This window comes from Homarus americanus, unplaced genomic scaffold (assembly GCF_018991925.1).
Source record: "Homarus americanus isolate GMGI-L3 unplaced genomic scaffold, GMGI_Hamer_2.0 scaffold14467, whole genome shotgun sequence".
Lineage (NCBI taxonomy): Eukaryota > Metazoa > Arthropoda > Malacostraca > Decapoda > Nephropidae > Homarus > Homarus americanus.
Genome location: NW_024733734.1, coordinates 6,918,811 through 6,935,603, shown reverse-complemented (window position 1 = coordinate 6,935,603; position 16,793 = coordinate 6,918,811). Strand labels below are relative to the sequence as shown.

At 40.6% G+C, this 16,793-nt stretch overlaps 1 protein-coding gene across 1 annotated transcript in view; it reads left to right on the top strand.

The window, feature by feature from the left end:
* Positions 1-1,945: 1,945 nt before the first annotated feature.
* LOC121869963 (leucine-rich repeat neuronal protein 2-like) overlaps positions 1,946-16,793 on the top strand; it is a 29,544-nt gene continuing 14,696 nt past the window's right edge. Inside the window, exons 1-3 of the mRNA XM_042371582.1 lie at positions 1,946-2,033; positions 11,412-11,786; positions 13,938-14,092. Coding sequence (XP_042227516.1) covers positions 11,421-11,786; positions 13,938-14,092 — 521 coding nt within the window. The 5' untranslated portion in view covers positions 1,946-2,033; positions 11,412-11,420. The remainder of the gene's footprint in view (positions 2,034-11,411; positions 11,787-13,937; positions 14,093-16,793) is intronic.

Genomic DNA, 16,793 nt, shown 5'->3' with positions numbered 1-16,793 from the left:
TGGCTCCTGCTGCCATACACAGGCAACTGCTATGCAATAACTGGCTCCTGCTGCCATACACAGGCAACAGCTATGCACAACTGGCTCCTGCTGCTATACACATAGGCAACAGCTATGCAATAACTGGCAACAGGTCTGGAGTAACCGGTTCCTTCCTGCTGTACACATAGGCAACAGGTATTGACTCTTGCCCCGAGCCCTAAGCCGTAGGGACGAGATACAGGCATTCAACTACTCAACTGTCAACCTTATGAAGGTGACGTAGTACAGGTGGCCCAGCTCACCTGAGGAGGCCATCACCTGCCACCTGAATTAATTTATTTGATGAGGTGCAGTGGGACCTCCAGGTGTCGCGGGACCCCTTGCTTAGTGGCTGTCGTGGACTGGTGACCCTTATGATAAAAAAAAGTGTCACTGGTTTAAATTACATGTTATTATGCTTACGCCATAGGTAATTTATGCATGGGGACGTAAATGTTACTCCCGTCCTTCCGTACAAAAATGTGTCCGTGCCATAACTTGGGGAAGGCGTAGAGGGTTGCAATGAAACTTGACAGAGCTGCCCACACACAGACAGCATAGGTATTGTACCTGTATCTCTCTTCCTCTCTCTGTCTCTTGCCTGGACAGGAAATATTAAGTGCATCTCCAGTTATATACACCCAACAATTTCTCTCTATCCCTTTCTCTTCCCCTAATCCCAGGAGACTTTTGACTGTATCGCCACTCACTTGGAACCATCAGTCACAGTCAACGCAGGTATCTCTCTCTCTCCCTCCTTGTCTCTATCTCTGTCTCTCTCCCTCCTGCCCGGCCATATCTGTTCCCAGGCGAGGGAGTCTTGTCTTCGTAAATTAAGCCACTATTAAGGGGGGCAGTGGCACGTGATAATCGAATTATACCTGTTGAGATTAGTGCTCCCCGGCAGACGACCTGGACCTGTGGGGGCTAGTGACTCGTGTAATTGTTGGGCTGCTGTGTGTGTGTCTTGGTGTTGTGTGTGTGTGTGTGTGTGTGTGTGTGTGTGTGTGTGTGTGTGTGTGTGTGTGTGTGTGTGTGTGTGTGTGTGTGTGTGTGTGTGTGTGTGTGTGTGTGTGTGTACGCGCGCTTGCTTGCATATGAACGTGTGTATACCTTGTTCTTGCTGGTCAAAACACATACACACACACACACACACACACACAAACGGGAGTCAACCTCCTTCTCAGATAAGGTCAAGTTCCGTTCCCTGGGCGGTGGACGTGATGGGTCCTCTCCTGCACCCAACACCCGGGTCGTGTTGTTGACCTTACATACACTCAGGCCATGCGTCTGAGAGGGGAGAGCAGAGGTCGTCTTGAATGACCAGCCACTGGAAGACGTTCTGTCCGAAAATTCAAGCAATATACCTGTGGGTGACAACATTTGAAATACGGCAGTCCTAGAGTTACTATTTAGCTGTTTGATTCCCTGAGATCGAATCCAGGTGTTAGACATAAATTATAAACTTTAAAACTTTTCAGTATAATGATGTACTGTAATACAATTCAAGACTGTTAAGAAGTAGAAAGAGGTTGTAAAGTATCATCATCATACGATTAGATTGTATTATCTTTGTTGGGTCATATACTGATAACTGTGAGGTGAAAATGTGTGTGTGGGGTTCCTTGCCGCCGTATGTGTGTGTGTGTAGTGGGGCAGCTTACAATACCGACTTACACAGGACGCTGTAAACTCCAGACCTGTCCGCCTCTTGTGTATTTTGAGTCAGCCGTGGGTGGAGGTTGGCTCACGCGGCCTTATAGGAGCGTGGGTTAATATTACGTGGAGGAGATAAGGGGGGGACGATAGGGGCTTATCTCGATGGTCCCGCTTGGCTGGTTGGTAGGAGATGGAACCACCCTAGTTGTATTAGTGCGGGCTGTCTCGACAACCTGCTGCAGGACCCTCACGAGTACCTCCACAGCCTGCTTGCACCGACCTGCACCCTGTTAAGTCATGGGTGACGAGGGATGTATGTGTACACGTCGCGGTAGGAAGGTGTGATATAGAAGGTAAGATTGATTGATTGAAACAGTTTATTTAGCCAGAAAAATACAGATATAGAGTCGATAATAACAATATTAACATGGCGGAGCCAGTGAGAGCCTGAACTCTCTTGTAGGCACCTGATATATACTGTACATTTATCTCAAGGAAGTATTATGTAACATTTAGTATTATCTGTAATAGTACAATAGCATGGTGGTAATAAGAACATCTCCTAATGTTACCACGGTTATCACTTCGATATTTATTTATTATTATTATTTTTTTGCATTTATATTATTAGTATATACATAGGTTACAGTGGAGTTGAAAAACATAAATATAATGAGGGAAGCAGTACAACATGGGTTGTATTAAGGTTGAACAGAAGGACAGAGCTGTCAGGATTATGTCTAGTTGGCAAAAATATTATTTGCAATGTTAATTTCTTATCTAGCTACATGATAATTTCGGATAAAATGGTTTTGATGGTACATAAGAGCAGGTATATAAAGCAGGTATTACAAGAAATATTAATACTTTGACAATAGATATTTTTTAAGAGATGATTTAAAGGAAGGGAGCGTAGTCTTTGCTCGGATGGGTGGGGGTAAGTTGTTCCACACCTTCACACTCTGATATTTTATGGAGGTCTGGGACTCAGAGGAGCGCGTGGGGGGGGTGGTCATAATTGTTCTTGGTGCATTAAGTTGCATCTCTGATTATTCCGGAACTGGAAATATCATCCTCGAATTTTAACATTTTCATTTTAGCAAATTATTCGTTTGTGTGATCTTTTTTTTTTCTTTCAAGTAGGTCATTGTCCGTACATCTCTCTTTTGTGCAGCAGTAACCAGGATTGGGTTTTGAAGAGCTAGAGGCCCCCTATAGTGTGTGACAGTGTATCAAGTGTTGGTAAACAAGATCATAATAGATTTCTTTCATTGCTGTGAGAGTGAGTGACTGTCGAGTGTGATACATGATACCGCACAGCTTATTGACTTTACTAAGAATGACTTGTATGTGGTTTTTCCAGTTAAGTTTTCAATAAGAGGGAGTATTATTTTTACCTCCTCGCCCTCCGTTCCGTCACCCCCACCTCACCAACCCACTCCAATTTTGACATTTGGAAGATCATTTGTTTATTTCATCACCTTTGAAGTGACATATAGAGTAGGAGCGAAAAAAAAGAATATCAGGCACAAACTAATTTTCAGAAGCAACATGTTCTTTTTGTGCATGTACAGTAGAAAAGAAGGATCACGTGAAGATTAGGCACCCTAGCTTATTTCATCTGTTTTTAGTCGCCATTAAGCTACCTGGGGTTGTTAGGTTTAGTTAGACTAGTGTCAGGGTGTTTAATCGTCAGGTGACCCCAAGGGCGGATCCTGGTGGGCGGGGGGTCCGTACGGCTTTATTATAAAATTCCAATAATTTTATTTAATGCAGTATTGCACTCGGGCGTTTTTGTATCGTAAACAGTATTGACTATTGACCTCAGAATATCGCCGAATATCAAGAGCACATGGCTTCAATATGCTGGGTGGACTCGCTTTGCTCGCCATGTTCTCCCACCCAAAACTTCTGGCCCCCCACACCCTCCACCTCCCCAACCCCTCCCTCCCTTTTTATATTCCTAGATTCGCTCCTGGACCCGAAAAGCATAACACTTGGTCGCTTGCTTGATAATTTTATTAAGTCTTTGGTGATCTGACCGAGTTATCATCGGGGCTGTAATGTTACATTAGGTTGAATATGGACGCGTGTAGAGAGTGAGAATGCGAGTGAATTAGTGAGCGAGCGTGCGTGCGTGTGTAAGAGGAGGGAGGAGAACGGGTTAAGGGAGGCAGGGGGAGGTAAGAAGGGAAAACTTTCCGCCATTACCACAGGTGGCGGCAGCAGTTGTCGCACAAACACTTAACAGCAGGAAAACTTGGCTATTTTAAGCCATCTGTAGCAGCTGAGGACGTGTCTGTCTGTTGTGTCTGCAGGGTAGTGTCTTCTGTGAATGTCTGTTACGTATCTGCTTGTGTTTGCCTGCTAGTATCTGTCTGTTGTGTGCCTGTGTATTATGAGTCTGTCTGTCTGTGAATGTCTGTTAGTATCAGTCTGTGTCTGTCTGTCAATTGTCTCTCTCCTTGAGTATCTGTCCGTTATGGGTCTGTCTGTGTTATGTTTGCTTGTAAATGTCTATCTGTCTGTGTGTGATTTCTGTGTCTGCCTGCGAGTGTCTGATGTCTGTAATATATCTCTTTGTCTCTCTGCTTGTGAATGACTGACTGTCTGTCTATGTCTGACTGTGATTGTCTGTGTTATGCGTATCTGCTTGTGAATGTTTGCGTCAGTGTCTTCCTGAATATATGTCTGTCTGGCTGTCCGTCAGTGTCTGTCTATGTGAGTCACGGATTTTGTTGGTTTAGAATTAATCCTTTTTTTTTGCAAGTAAGAATTTAATTACTGTTTGTCTCATGGCTTTGGGTAGGTGTGTGTGTAGTAATAATAATAATAATAATAATAATAATAATTATAATAAACGGTTTATTAATAGAGTTGCAGCCGGTGGCTGAAAATATACAGACTTACATTTGATTTAGACATAATGATATAATATGCATTGAATACATTTACAGGGCTGTACAGTACTTAAATCAGGAGTTGTTTATTATTTTAACAATAGATGGGATGGTGCTGTTCTTATATCTATCGGTGCGGGCTCTTATGGGCTGTATTTTGTTGTAGTGGTGGACTGCGCGAGTTGGGTGGGGGGCTGCAGGAGGTGGCAATGACGAGGGTGGTGCAGTAGTCCGCTGCCAAACCTTTCCAGGGATGGCATTTCCAGGGTGGAGAGAGGGTTGGTGTAGCCGGAGTATTCTGCACCGAGCGTGATTCTGCAGGCCCTTTTCTGTACCTTCTCTAGCTGACGTTGTTGGGTGGAGTTGAGAGAAGACGACCAGGCTGGTGACGCTTTTGTTAGTTTGGGGAGAATAAAGGCGTTGTAGATGGTCTTCAGCTCTGGCGTGGGTGTCCTATGACCTAAGTCGTCGTAGCATGTAGAGACGGTACGAGGCTGCCTTGACTGTGTTATTTACATGGGCCTTCCTGTCAAATTTGTTGTCTATAGTTACACCCAGGAGTTTGGCGGACTGCACCAGCTGGAGAGGATGGGCACCCACTGTGACCGCTGGGGCTTGCACTGGAGTGGTGGCGGTATTGAAGTGCATGACTACGGTTTTGGTGTGGTTGATGGTGACCTTGTTCTCCGTAGTCCATGCCTGTAGCCTGTCCAGGGTGCCTTGTAGCGATGAGGCACCCTGTGTGTGTGTGTGTGTGTGTATTTTTCTCCAGGGTAATCATGTTTATTAAGCATAGAAAACGGGTTTCCTTATACCCCTATTGAGCAAGAAAGAAAATTAGTTGTGGAAGCTCGTTTAAACACTGTAATCGGTACAGGAATGTGGTTGTTGTGTTGGCGACAGTTTCAACTCCGTAAAGTAACAAATTCACGCCTAGGTGGCCTTAGTGCCAGCCACCCTCCAGTACGAGTGATTGCTATTATAATTGTCTGAAAATAACCTTGGGATGTGTGTTTATTTATTGTTTATTAAATATTTATCTTTCTTATAAAGTTAAGATATTCTAACCAACCCGCATCGACCCTAAGCACAGCAAACGTAACCAAACTTACCTTAACCAAACTCACCATAACCAAACTTACCTTAACCAAACTTACCTCTTACCAAACTACCTCTTACCAAACCTGTAAGACTCCCCGATCTCCTTCCACACATGGCGTCACTCACAACATCCAACCATGGCCTGGCTGACGGAAGCTTCCAAGCCCCGCGTAGGGAGAACCTTGATTGTCATTTAGCGTTCCATTTGTAAGATTAAATCCTCCTTCCTCGCTGTCAGTGATCCATTCCTCTGTGTTAGTCGAATTTGATCTTTTATCGGCCGGAGGTGAGGAGGTGGTGATGGTATTGGTGGAGGATGTGGGTAGTGACGATTAATACTGTCAGCGAGATGTGTAATAACTGTGTGACAACATAACTCAGTGTCTTGCTGCCATTCACGGCTTTATTACAGTCAAACGTAACCTAGAACACTTACACACACAAAACATTATAGCCAATGAATTATTCGTATATGTCAAATGTTAGTTACATTTAAAATTGATTGTGGTGATGTCCGGAGAAAAGTGGAAGTGTGGTTCAGTCAACTTTTGTGGACGGTTGAGTGTGGACAGCTCACCAGCTTCCTGAGGTTGACGCTGGCGGCTCCTACAACCTATATTAACAATTCACTGTCCTCCCTCCCCTCCCTCCCTCCCTTTTGGTTGTTGTGGCCATCGTTGGTTACAGTTGGGTTGTCTGTATTGAATAGTGGACCATAGATTCAGAATCGGCATGCTTAGGAGTACCTATACTGTACTGAGATTTTCAATAAAATCCAATTTTGGGCCGAAACTGCCGAAAAGTAAGCCTTAGCCATTTTTCGACCGAAATTTACTTTTCTCTTGGAACTTGAATGTAAAGGTTTTAAATGATTAAGTACTTCCAGAATAACACCAAAATTGTTGATGTTTTCGCTGTTTATATTGTTTTCGTTGTTTATATTGTTTTCGTTGTTTATATTGTTTTCGTGGTTTTCGCTGTTTATATTGTTTTCGTTGTTTATATTGTTTTTGTGGTTTTCGCTGTTTATGTTTTGTGTGGTTTTCTGTTTATATTGTTTTCGTGGTTTTCGCTGTTTATATTGTTTTCGTGGTTTTCGCTGTTTATATTGTTTCGTGGTTTTCGCTGTTTATATTGTTTTTGTGGTTTATATTGTTTTTGTGGTTTTCGCTGTTTATATTGTTTCGTGGTTTTCGCTGTTTATATGGTTTTCGTGGTTTTGCTGTTTATATTGTTTTCGTGTTTTTCGCTGTTTATATTGTTTTCGTGGTTTTCGCTGTTTATATTGTTTTCGTGGTTTTCGCTGTTTATATTGTTTTCGTGGTTTTCGCTGTTTATATTGTTTTTGTGGTTTATATTGTTGTGGTTTCGCTTATATTGTTTTCGTGGTTTCGCTGTTTATATGGTTTCGTGGTTTTGCTGTTTATATTGTTTTCGTGTTTCGCTGTTTATATTGTTTTCGTGGTTTTCGCTGTTTATATTGTTTTCGTTGTTTATATTGTTTTCGTGGTTTTCGCTGTTTATGTTTTTGTGGTTTTTGCTGTTTATATTGTTTTCGTGGTTTTTGCTGTTTATATGCCCCCCCCCCACCCCCCCCCCATAATGTTTTCGCCATAGCCAACTTCGTTTCCCCCCACACCGCCCCCAGGCCCCCCGCCATACGCTCACATACTCCCACGCCTCTCTCCGCCACACCCCTGGTTCACCAGCCTCAATGGCCCCACCACCATACAGCCTTTCGGCCACACTCGCCGCCCACACCCTTCTCTTTCGCCAAAACAAACTCGCCTGCCGTTCACGTCCACCCCCCCCCCAACACCCCCCCCACCCCCCCCCACACCCCCACCCCCCACCCCCAACACCCCCCACCACACAAACCCCCCACCACCCCACCAACACCCCCCACCCCCACCAAACACCCCAAAAAACCCCCCCAACCCCAAAACCACCACCACCACCCCAAACAAACCCCACACCCCCCCCACCCCCCCACCCCCAACACCCCCAACACCCCCCCAACACCCCCCCCAAAACCCCCCCCCCCCCCCACACCCCCACCCTTCCCCGCAAAAACCGCCAGCCCACAGCCCCCTGCCGCCTGCACCCCAGAGCTGCTGTTTATATAGCCCCATAGTTAAGAGGTTTGCTTTGCTGTTCCCCCAACCCACAACCCAACACAAACCCCAACAAAAACCAAACAAACCATTTCGTTTATATTGTTTTCTGGTTTTGCTGTTTATATAAAACAGCGAAACCACGAAAACAATATAAACAGCGAAACCACGAAAACAATATAAAACAGCAAAACCAAAAAAACAATATAAACAGCGAAAACAAATAAACAGCGAAAACCACGAAAACAATAAACAACGAAAAACAATATAAACAACGAAAAACAATATAAACACGAAACAATATAAACAGCGAAAACAAATAAAACGAAAACCACAAAAAATATAAACAGCGAAAACACGAAAACAATATAAACAACGAAACCACGAAAACAATATAAACAGCGAAAACCACGAAACAATATAAACAGCAAAACAAAAAACATAAACAGCGAAACCACAAAAACAACATAAACAGCGAAAACCACGAAAACAATATAAACAACGAAAACCACGAAAACAATATAAACAGCGAAAACCACGAAAAACAATATAAACAGCAAAACAACATAAACAGCGAAAACCACAAAAACAATATAAACAGCGAAACCACGAAAACAATATAAACAACGAAAACAATATAAACAGCAAAAACAAAACAATATAAACAACGAAAACAATATAAAACAAAGGAAACCACGAAAAACAAATATAAACAAGCGAAACCACGAAAACAATATAAACAGCGAAAACCACAAAAACAATATAAACAGCGAAAACCACAAACAATATAAACAGCGAAACCACGAAACAATATAAACAGCGAAAACCACGAAAAATATAAACAGCGAAAACCACGAAACAATATATAAACAGCGAAACCACGAAAACAATATAAACAACGAAAACAATATAAACAGCAAAACCAAAAAAACAATATAAACAACGAAAAACAATATAAAAGAAACCACGAAACAATATAAACAGCGAAACCACAAAACAATATAAACAGCGAAAACCACAAAACAATATAAACAGCGAAAACCACGAAAACAATATAAACAGCGAAACCACGAAACAATATAAACAGCGAAAAACCACGAAAACAATATATAAACAGCGAAACCACGAAAACAATATAAACAGCGAAAACCACGAAAACAATATAAACAACGAAACAATATAAACAGCAAAACCAAAACAATATAAACAACGAAACAATATAAATAGCGAAACCACGAAAACAAAATATAAACAGCGAAAACCACAAAACAATATAAACAGCGAAACCACAAAACAATATAAACAGCGAAAACCACGAAACAATATAAACAGCAAAAATATAAACAAGCGAAAACCACGAAAACAATATAAACAGCAAAACAACAAACAGCGAAAACCACAAAACAAATATAAACAGCGAAAACCACGAAACAATATAAACAGCGAAAACCACGAAAACAATATAAACAGCAAAACAACAAACACGAAAACCACAAAACAAATATAAACAGCGAAACCACGAAAACAATATAAACAGCGAAAACCACGAAACAATATAAACAGCGAAACCACGAAAACAATATAAACAGCGAAACCACGAAAACAGCGAAAACCACAAAACAATATAAACAGCGAAAACCACGAAACAATATAAACAGCGAAAACCACGAAAACAATATAAACAGCGAAAACAGCGAAAACCACAAAAACAGGAAAACAACATAAACAGCGAAACCACGAAACAATATAAACAACGAAAAACCACGAAAACAATATAAACCACGAAAACAATATAAACAGCGAAAACCACGAAAACAATATAAACAGCGAAAACCACGAAAACAATGTAAACAGCAAAAACCACGAAAACCATATAAACAGCGAAAACCACGAAAACAATATAAACAGCGAAAACCACGAAAACAATATAAACAGCGAAAACCACAAAAAAAATATAAACCACAAAAACAATATAAACAGCGAAAACCACGAAAACAATATAAACAGCGAAAACCACGAAAACACTATAAACAGCGAAAACCACAAAAACAATATAAACAGCGAAAACCACGAAAACAATATAAACCACAAAAACAATATAAACAGCGAAAACCACGAAAACAATATAAACAGCGAAAACCACGAAAACAATATAAACAGCGAAAACCACGAAAACAATATAAACAGCGAAAACCACGAAAACAATATAAACAACGAAAACAATATAAACAGCGAAAACAAAAACAATTTTGGTGTTATTCTGGAAGTACTTAATCATTTAAAACCTTTACATTCAAGTTCCAAGAGAAAAGTAAATTTCGGTCGAAAAATGGCTAAGGCTTACTTTTCGGCAGTTTCGGCCCAAAATTGGATTTTATTGAAAATCTCAGTACAGTATAGGTACTCCTAAGCATGCCGATTCTGAATCTATGGTCCACTATTCAATTGTGGTGTATTTAATGGTTGTTACGATGCTTGGAAGATTTTAATGATATTTTTCTCAATGCGTTTAATGCTCTGTACTGTACTCGCCGGGTCCCACTAATTACCCAAATGTAGCCGGAATGAAGTCAAATAATGGTCCTACATGAATAAATCAGACTGCTAATCACTTCTCGACTAGTATTTGGTGTCAGTCACAAAAAATTGGTAAACTTAATTTAATCTGAGTTAATAGATCGAGTGCATGTACCTAACCTAACTCAGATTAAATTAAGTTTACCAATTTTTTTTTTTACTTTATGACACCAAATACTAGTCGAGAAGTGATTAGCAGTCTGATTTATTCATGTAGGACCATTATTTGACTTCATTCCGGCTACATTTGGGTAATTAGTCGGACCGGTACTCGCCAACTATTGGTTTCCAAGGCGATTTGGTTGGTGTTTTTATGTTCTTCTGGACGTACTTAATTACTGTATTTAATTTTATCAAATTTCAAGTCTGAGATAATAGTCATATCTAACCCCGCCCCCTCAGGTAGCATTAAGGTGAAATAAACAAGGGCTAATCTTCATTTAATCCCATTTTTGCATCAAGAGAATGAGTTGAACAGTTCTCATGTCCATCCTCTTGATACTTAAATCCATTAAACTTCTTCAATTATGAACTACATCTACCGTAAGTAAATAAGTAGCTGATATCACTGTATAATAGATTCACGCCTGGTTTGTGCACTCAAGAAAACCATAAAGGGGTAACAGGACTTTGTGGAGACCCAGTGCACAGGAATCTAAAACCTTCCACAAAACTCTGGCCATTATCCGGAGATACTTGAAAGAAGTATATTGTCTTCCGTACAATATTCTTGCAATAAAAACTTTTCTTCTTGCCTTGCTCCCTCTGTGTGAGCAGATACCCAACAGTTTCAGCAAGTTAAAACAATGATCTGCAGAAGTTTACCAGAGTCGCTATATCCAAAATATTCTATGTAATATCATCCTCTTTAACTTTGCAAATGTATTGAAAAGTTATGTTAGTTTCACTGCTTGAGATCCATCTCATTATACAAGCCTGTGTTCCTCTTGGGTACTCAGGATATTACACCATGTCATCATCGTGTATATCTACATGTTGGAGTGGAAGCTTGTGTGCTAATGTTCCCTCCGTATTTCAGCTGCCGAACATGGCCAGCATGGGGAGACATCAGAGAGACAACAACACAAGGGAGGAGCCAGCAAAGCAGAGTCACCACCACCAGAAACACCAGGACAGCCAAATAGTCTTGACACACCACAGGGACCAGCAGCAGCAGCAGGGGTCCCACCAGCAGAAAAGGATGTGTCGGCGTCCCCCTGCTGCCCCCTGCCTTGTCACTGCCCCTGCCTCTTGCCCTGCTGCGCCCATCACCTCGTGTCAGTTGCTGAGGCCTCGAGTATCAGTTTCCCAGATGCTGCTCCCACCATTTGCCTTCTACTGTCTTCTGCTGGTGGGGTCATTGGTCACACCTTGTGCTGCTATCTGCCCCAACAACTGTACCTGCGATGATGAAGTAAGATAGAAGTGCTGTACCGTACTGTATTGACTTAATTTAATTTTATTTGGTGGTTCATTATTTGTCATAACATGAAAGCATAATATTTTTTTATAAAGGATTTGAATCTCATGAAGTGTATGATGAGAGAGTCTAGTCTAGAATTATAACAGGGCACTATGTTGTTTTTAAGTTACTCTGAAGGAAGACGACTCGGAAATTTTATATAGAGTAGAAATATGAAAACTCGCTATACAGTTCAGTGTTTGTATTACCGTATATATTTCTGTTTGAAAACTCCAAGTACAACGGTATTTGGTTAAAAGAAAAGGTTGTTACACTATTATGTGTAACTACTAATTATACAATACTGTACTGCCAACAGTACTGTATGTAACAAAAATGTGACTGAAGACCCTAGTGACTAACAGGCCAGTTGGGTTTAGTCAAAGTATTATAGTACCAAACATAATCGTATATCTGTGTATTGTAAAGAAGTTAAGGTATAGTCGACATATGATTGACAAAGAATTAATTATAAGGAATATACCTACTCTCTTCCTCCTTTTTATCAATGATTTACTTCACACTACAGTACAGCTAATTCTATCCATTTGTATGCTGATGATTCTAACCTTCACTCTTCTCATTTTTTCCCTTATCCAACTCTCAGACTAGATCTGATATCATTTCATCTATCAATGAGGATCTGTGCAGCATCTCTGAATAGGGAGGTAGAAATTTGTTCAACTTCAATAATAAGAAAACAATATTTACCCATAATACTTTTTAAAATAGAAGATCTCCCACCAATCACATTTCAAGATGCAACCATTTTGCCACTCTAAAACAGATATGCTAGGCCTCACCATTTCATATAATATGTCATGGAAGCCACACATCTATGACATAACTGAAGCTGCCTCCCAAAAGCTGGGGATGCTGTACAGATGCCATAGTTACTTCACTCCAGAGCAGTTGCTTCAAGTTTATAAAGGAGTCATTCTTCTTAACATGGAGTATACTGTTGTATTGCTCTCATATCTGGGATGGTTTTTCTTCTGTCCAACAGTTAGCTCGCGTGGAATCAAGGCATTACGTCTTCTTAACGCTCCTCCTACAGTCAATAATCTTTCTTCTTCTCTTTGCCACAATGTTGCTTTACTCTCTCTTTTATACTTTAATGGGTAATGTTCAGTAAATTTGGCATTCTGTGTACCATCGGCAAGGCAGTGGGTACTCTAGAATAACCCATTATTGTAGTTCTTTCTTAGGTCACACAGCCTTTTTCTGTGTTTTCATCCTCTTACAATCAGTCATGCTTCAAAAAGCTGGTCTTTTGGCATATTCACGGTGCAGATTAACATACAGTACTCTTTTTTTTCCTCTTTTACTCCCCACCTGAGTCCAGGTGGACTATTCCTTATTTTTTTTTTAAATACAGTACAGTACTGTACTGTATATTTTATCATAATGGTTGCATAGAATCTAATGTGTAACCAACTAATTCAAAAGTTAAATTAAAAATTGCCTTGTGTAGTGAGTTCGACTTTTTACTATGAAGGAAAAACAGCTGCTGTGTTAATGATGTCTACAGTAAGATGAACAACAGCATGTTTGGAGTGCAGAGATGAATTGGGCCATGTTGAGAGAAAAGGGTGATCAAGAATTGGTCAAAAGCTGCATCAATGTTGGTTAATCAAAAGGTTCCCAGTGAGTCACTCAGTCAATCAGTCTAGATTAAAATTCATAAGAGGAGTGGAACACTGCTTTGACTCAGGGAGAATATCATGTGGAGGGAAGATGAAAATGACGTGGAAGGAAAAAATGAAGAGGGATGTCTTGTAGAGTGTGTGTGGTTGTCAATAAACTCTATATGCATACAGCCTCTGTGTGAAAGATGATTTGTATTGAAAAATACCTGAATCCACAAGCCAGCTTGTCATAGCAAAGGATAAGCTTGGATACGATCTGCTTAAAAAGATGGCAATTTTTCATTGTATTTTTTTTTAAGTTTAGTACAGGTATAGGGAATTATAGTAATATTCCTTAATATTCACTATGCAAGGCAGACAACAATTTAACTTGTACATTGAAAATTTGGCCTCTATAACAAGTACATTTACAGTTGAATGTTATTTGAATCATTAATTTGCTTCTGTTCTGCAGGCTCTTGTTGTTCGCTGTAAGCCATCAAAAATAGATGTTCTACCATTCACGTTTAACCCAGCCCTTCAGCAACTCACCATGTATGGCACAGAGATACACTCATTAGACATCAACTCCTTGCGCTGGTACCAGGACCTTCGTCATGTTAACCTCAGGTTGGTGTTTATCATTACAGTAAAGTTGAAAATGCGAAAAATTCTTAATAGGTAATAGGAGGTAGTAGGCAGCTATCAAACAGGGAGGCACTACCGCCTGGGAAGATATTGGAAGGATAATGTGTTGTCTAATGGTAGACCCTGCTGCCATATGGCATCACAAAAAGTTTGGCCAAATCCCAGGTTGCTGATCTGACTTTCTGCCTCATTTACACACAATTGCAGGGTCTCAATTATTTCTCTTATTTTGACAACACAACGAACATATTGTATATCGTTTCTCACTCGATTCTTTCTTCTTTTTTGTTTATATTTATGGTTATTATTTTTACAGGTATTATTATTATTATTACAGTACAGGGGTACTCTGTAATATTATTTAACTTTTATTTTTTATTATAATTTTTATTAATATTATTATTATTATTATTATTATTATTATTATTATTATTATTATTATTATATTAATAATAATTTTATTTTTGCCCCCAGGCCCTGATGTGGGTCAGTGTCCTATGCCCAGGTGGGCTAACTCCATTAAAAAAAATATATATACTGTGTATATGAATCTTATTTATTATGTTTAAAAGAGAAGGAAATATAGAACTGTAGAATACAGTGGTCCCTCGATTAAAGAACACAATTCGTTCCAGAAGGTCGTTCGTTAACCAAAAATTTCGCTAACTGAAACCATTGTTTCAAGGGGATTTTGGGTAATTGGTTCCAGCTCACCGAAAATTACAGTAAACCCCCGCTTTACGCGGTTTCACTTTATGCGTTTCCACGTTTACGCGGTACCCTGCTGAAACCGGAGTGCTCACTTTCCTCGGTGTGTGTACCCTTTTACGCGGAGAGCGGCGCGAGCAGGGTGCGCACAAAGTCGCCCAGTCATCAAAACATTACCGAGTTCTTCACCCGCCACCCAGCACAGCCGGCCCAAGTCAGTGTTAGTGATAATGATAGTGAGGATATGGACTTATATGGACTTTGAGGAGTTTGACAAAGAGGCCTTGCAAGCCTCTGTGGTGGATAGTGATACAATTGATGCAAGTGATACAGGTGAGGGCCAATAATCTGCCCTCTGCCTCAGAACCAACCCCCCATCCCCGTGTGCCCAGCCATCTTTTCTACTAATGTAAGTGTTAAAAAACCAAATATTATTGATATTTCTCTTAATTATTAATTGTGTGTGCATACCATCATAAAATTAAGAAGTTATTTTTACTACAACGTAGGTAGTGTGTCTGAAAAAGTGGAGTTTGGGGGTCGGCCCGGTCTCTATTTCAATTAATCCCATATGTTATGTTGTTCACTTTACGCGTTTCTCACTTTACGCGGGCCGCCGTGGGTTCAATTGACCGCGTAAAGTGAGGGTTCACTGTACATGCAAAGTAAAAATAAATGCAGTAAAGTACACTTACTTTGAGGTGTGTATGTAGAAGGCTCCTGGTTGTTGTTGTTGTTGTTGTTGTTGTTGATGATGAAGGGAATTAGAAGTGGGGGTGGAGGAGAAGGGAGAAGAGAAGGAAGTGGAAGAGAAATCACCCCATGCTTCATGCCGTCATTTCACCCATAAAATTTTAAGTTCAATATGTAAAATAAATTTCAGAATGACCAATAATTGTACTGTGAAAGTGTAAAAATAGTTTATGTTCAAGAGAGCCACAAGCAAGATGTTACCTCCACTGACCAGAGATACAAACTGACGCCTTGCTGGGTGAGTCAAGTGGCTGATTGGTGCACCAAAAACTAGTTTCTTGTACTGCTATCATGTTAAACAAGTGTTAAAATGACTAAAAATTTTAATATAAAACTTGGAAAATTATTGAATAGTACAACCTTCTTGATATTTACTCAAATGGGAACGAATTTAAGCCCTAGATCCGATTTCTGTATTGGCGGACTCATACTCCATCTGGCGAGCAAGCGAAAACATGTTGACATGATTTCGTAAAAATTTTGTTAACCGAATTGAAGATTCTTATGGAAGGTAATTCGTTAACCAAAATTTCGTTAACAGAGGCATTCGTTAACCGAGGGATCACTGTATCAGATATCTTAGATTCCTTAGATTTTCAGCATTAATTTAAAAGGCAATGTTGTACATTCAAAATGGAGTTTGAAGACCCATTCTGAGTCATAAAAATTTAATAAAATAACAGCTACATAACAATAAGTCCTCGCTTAACGTCGGGGTTACGTTCCTGAAAACACGACGTTACACGAAACAACGTTAAACGGGTCAATTTTCCCCATAAGAAATAGATAAAATATGGGAGTTACGTTCCTGAGCCTCTCTTTGCCCCATGAAAATGGTGCATGCATATACAACTACCCTGTACTAGGTTTGTATTGGTACTCACCGATGGGCGGAGGTGGCAGAGCGAGTGTGTGGTGGGTAATGAAGCGGAGGAGTATGGCAGGAGCGGAGAAGGAGGGTGGAGTGGAGGAGGGCGTGAGGGGAGGAGGGTGGTCTGTCACTGAGAAACTGCTTCTGCCTCCTCCTCCTGCCTTGACTGGGGCTCCTCCGCCGCTGCTTGCTCCTCCTCCGTTGTTGTTTGCTCCTCCTCGGCTGCAGTGTGCTCCTCCTCGGCTGCTGTGTGCTCCTCCTCGGCTGCTGTGTGCTCCTCCTTGGCTGCCATCTGTTGTGAAAAAGCTGCTTTTGCAACAAAAAAATTAATCCAGTGTTGACTGCTTGGTG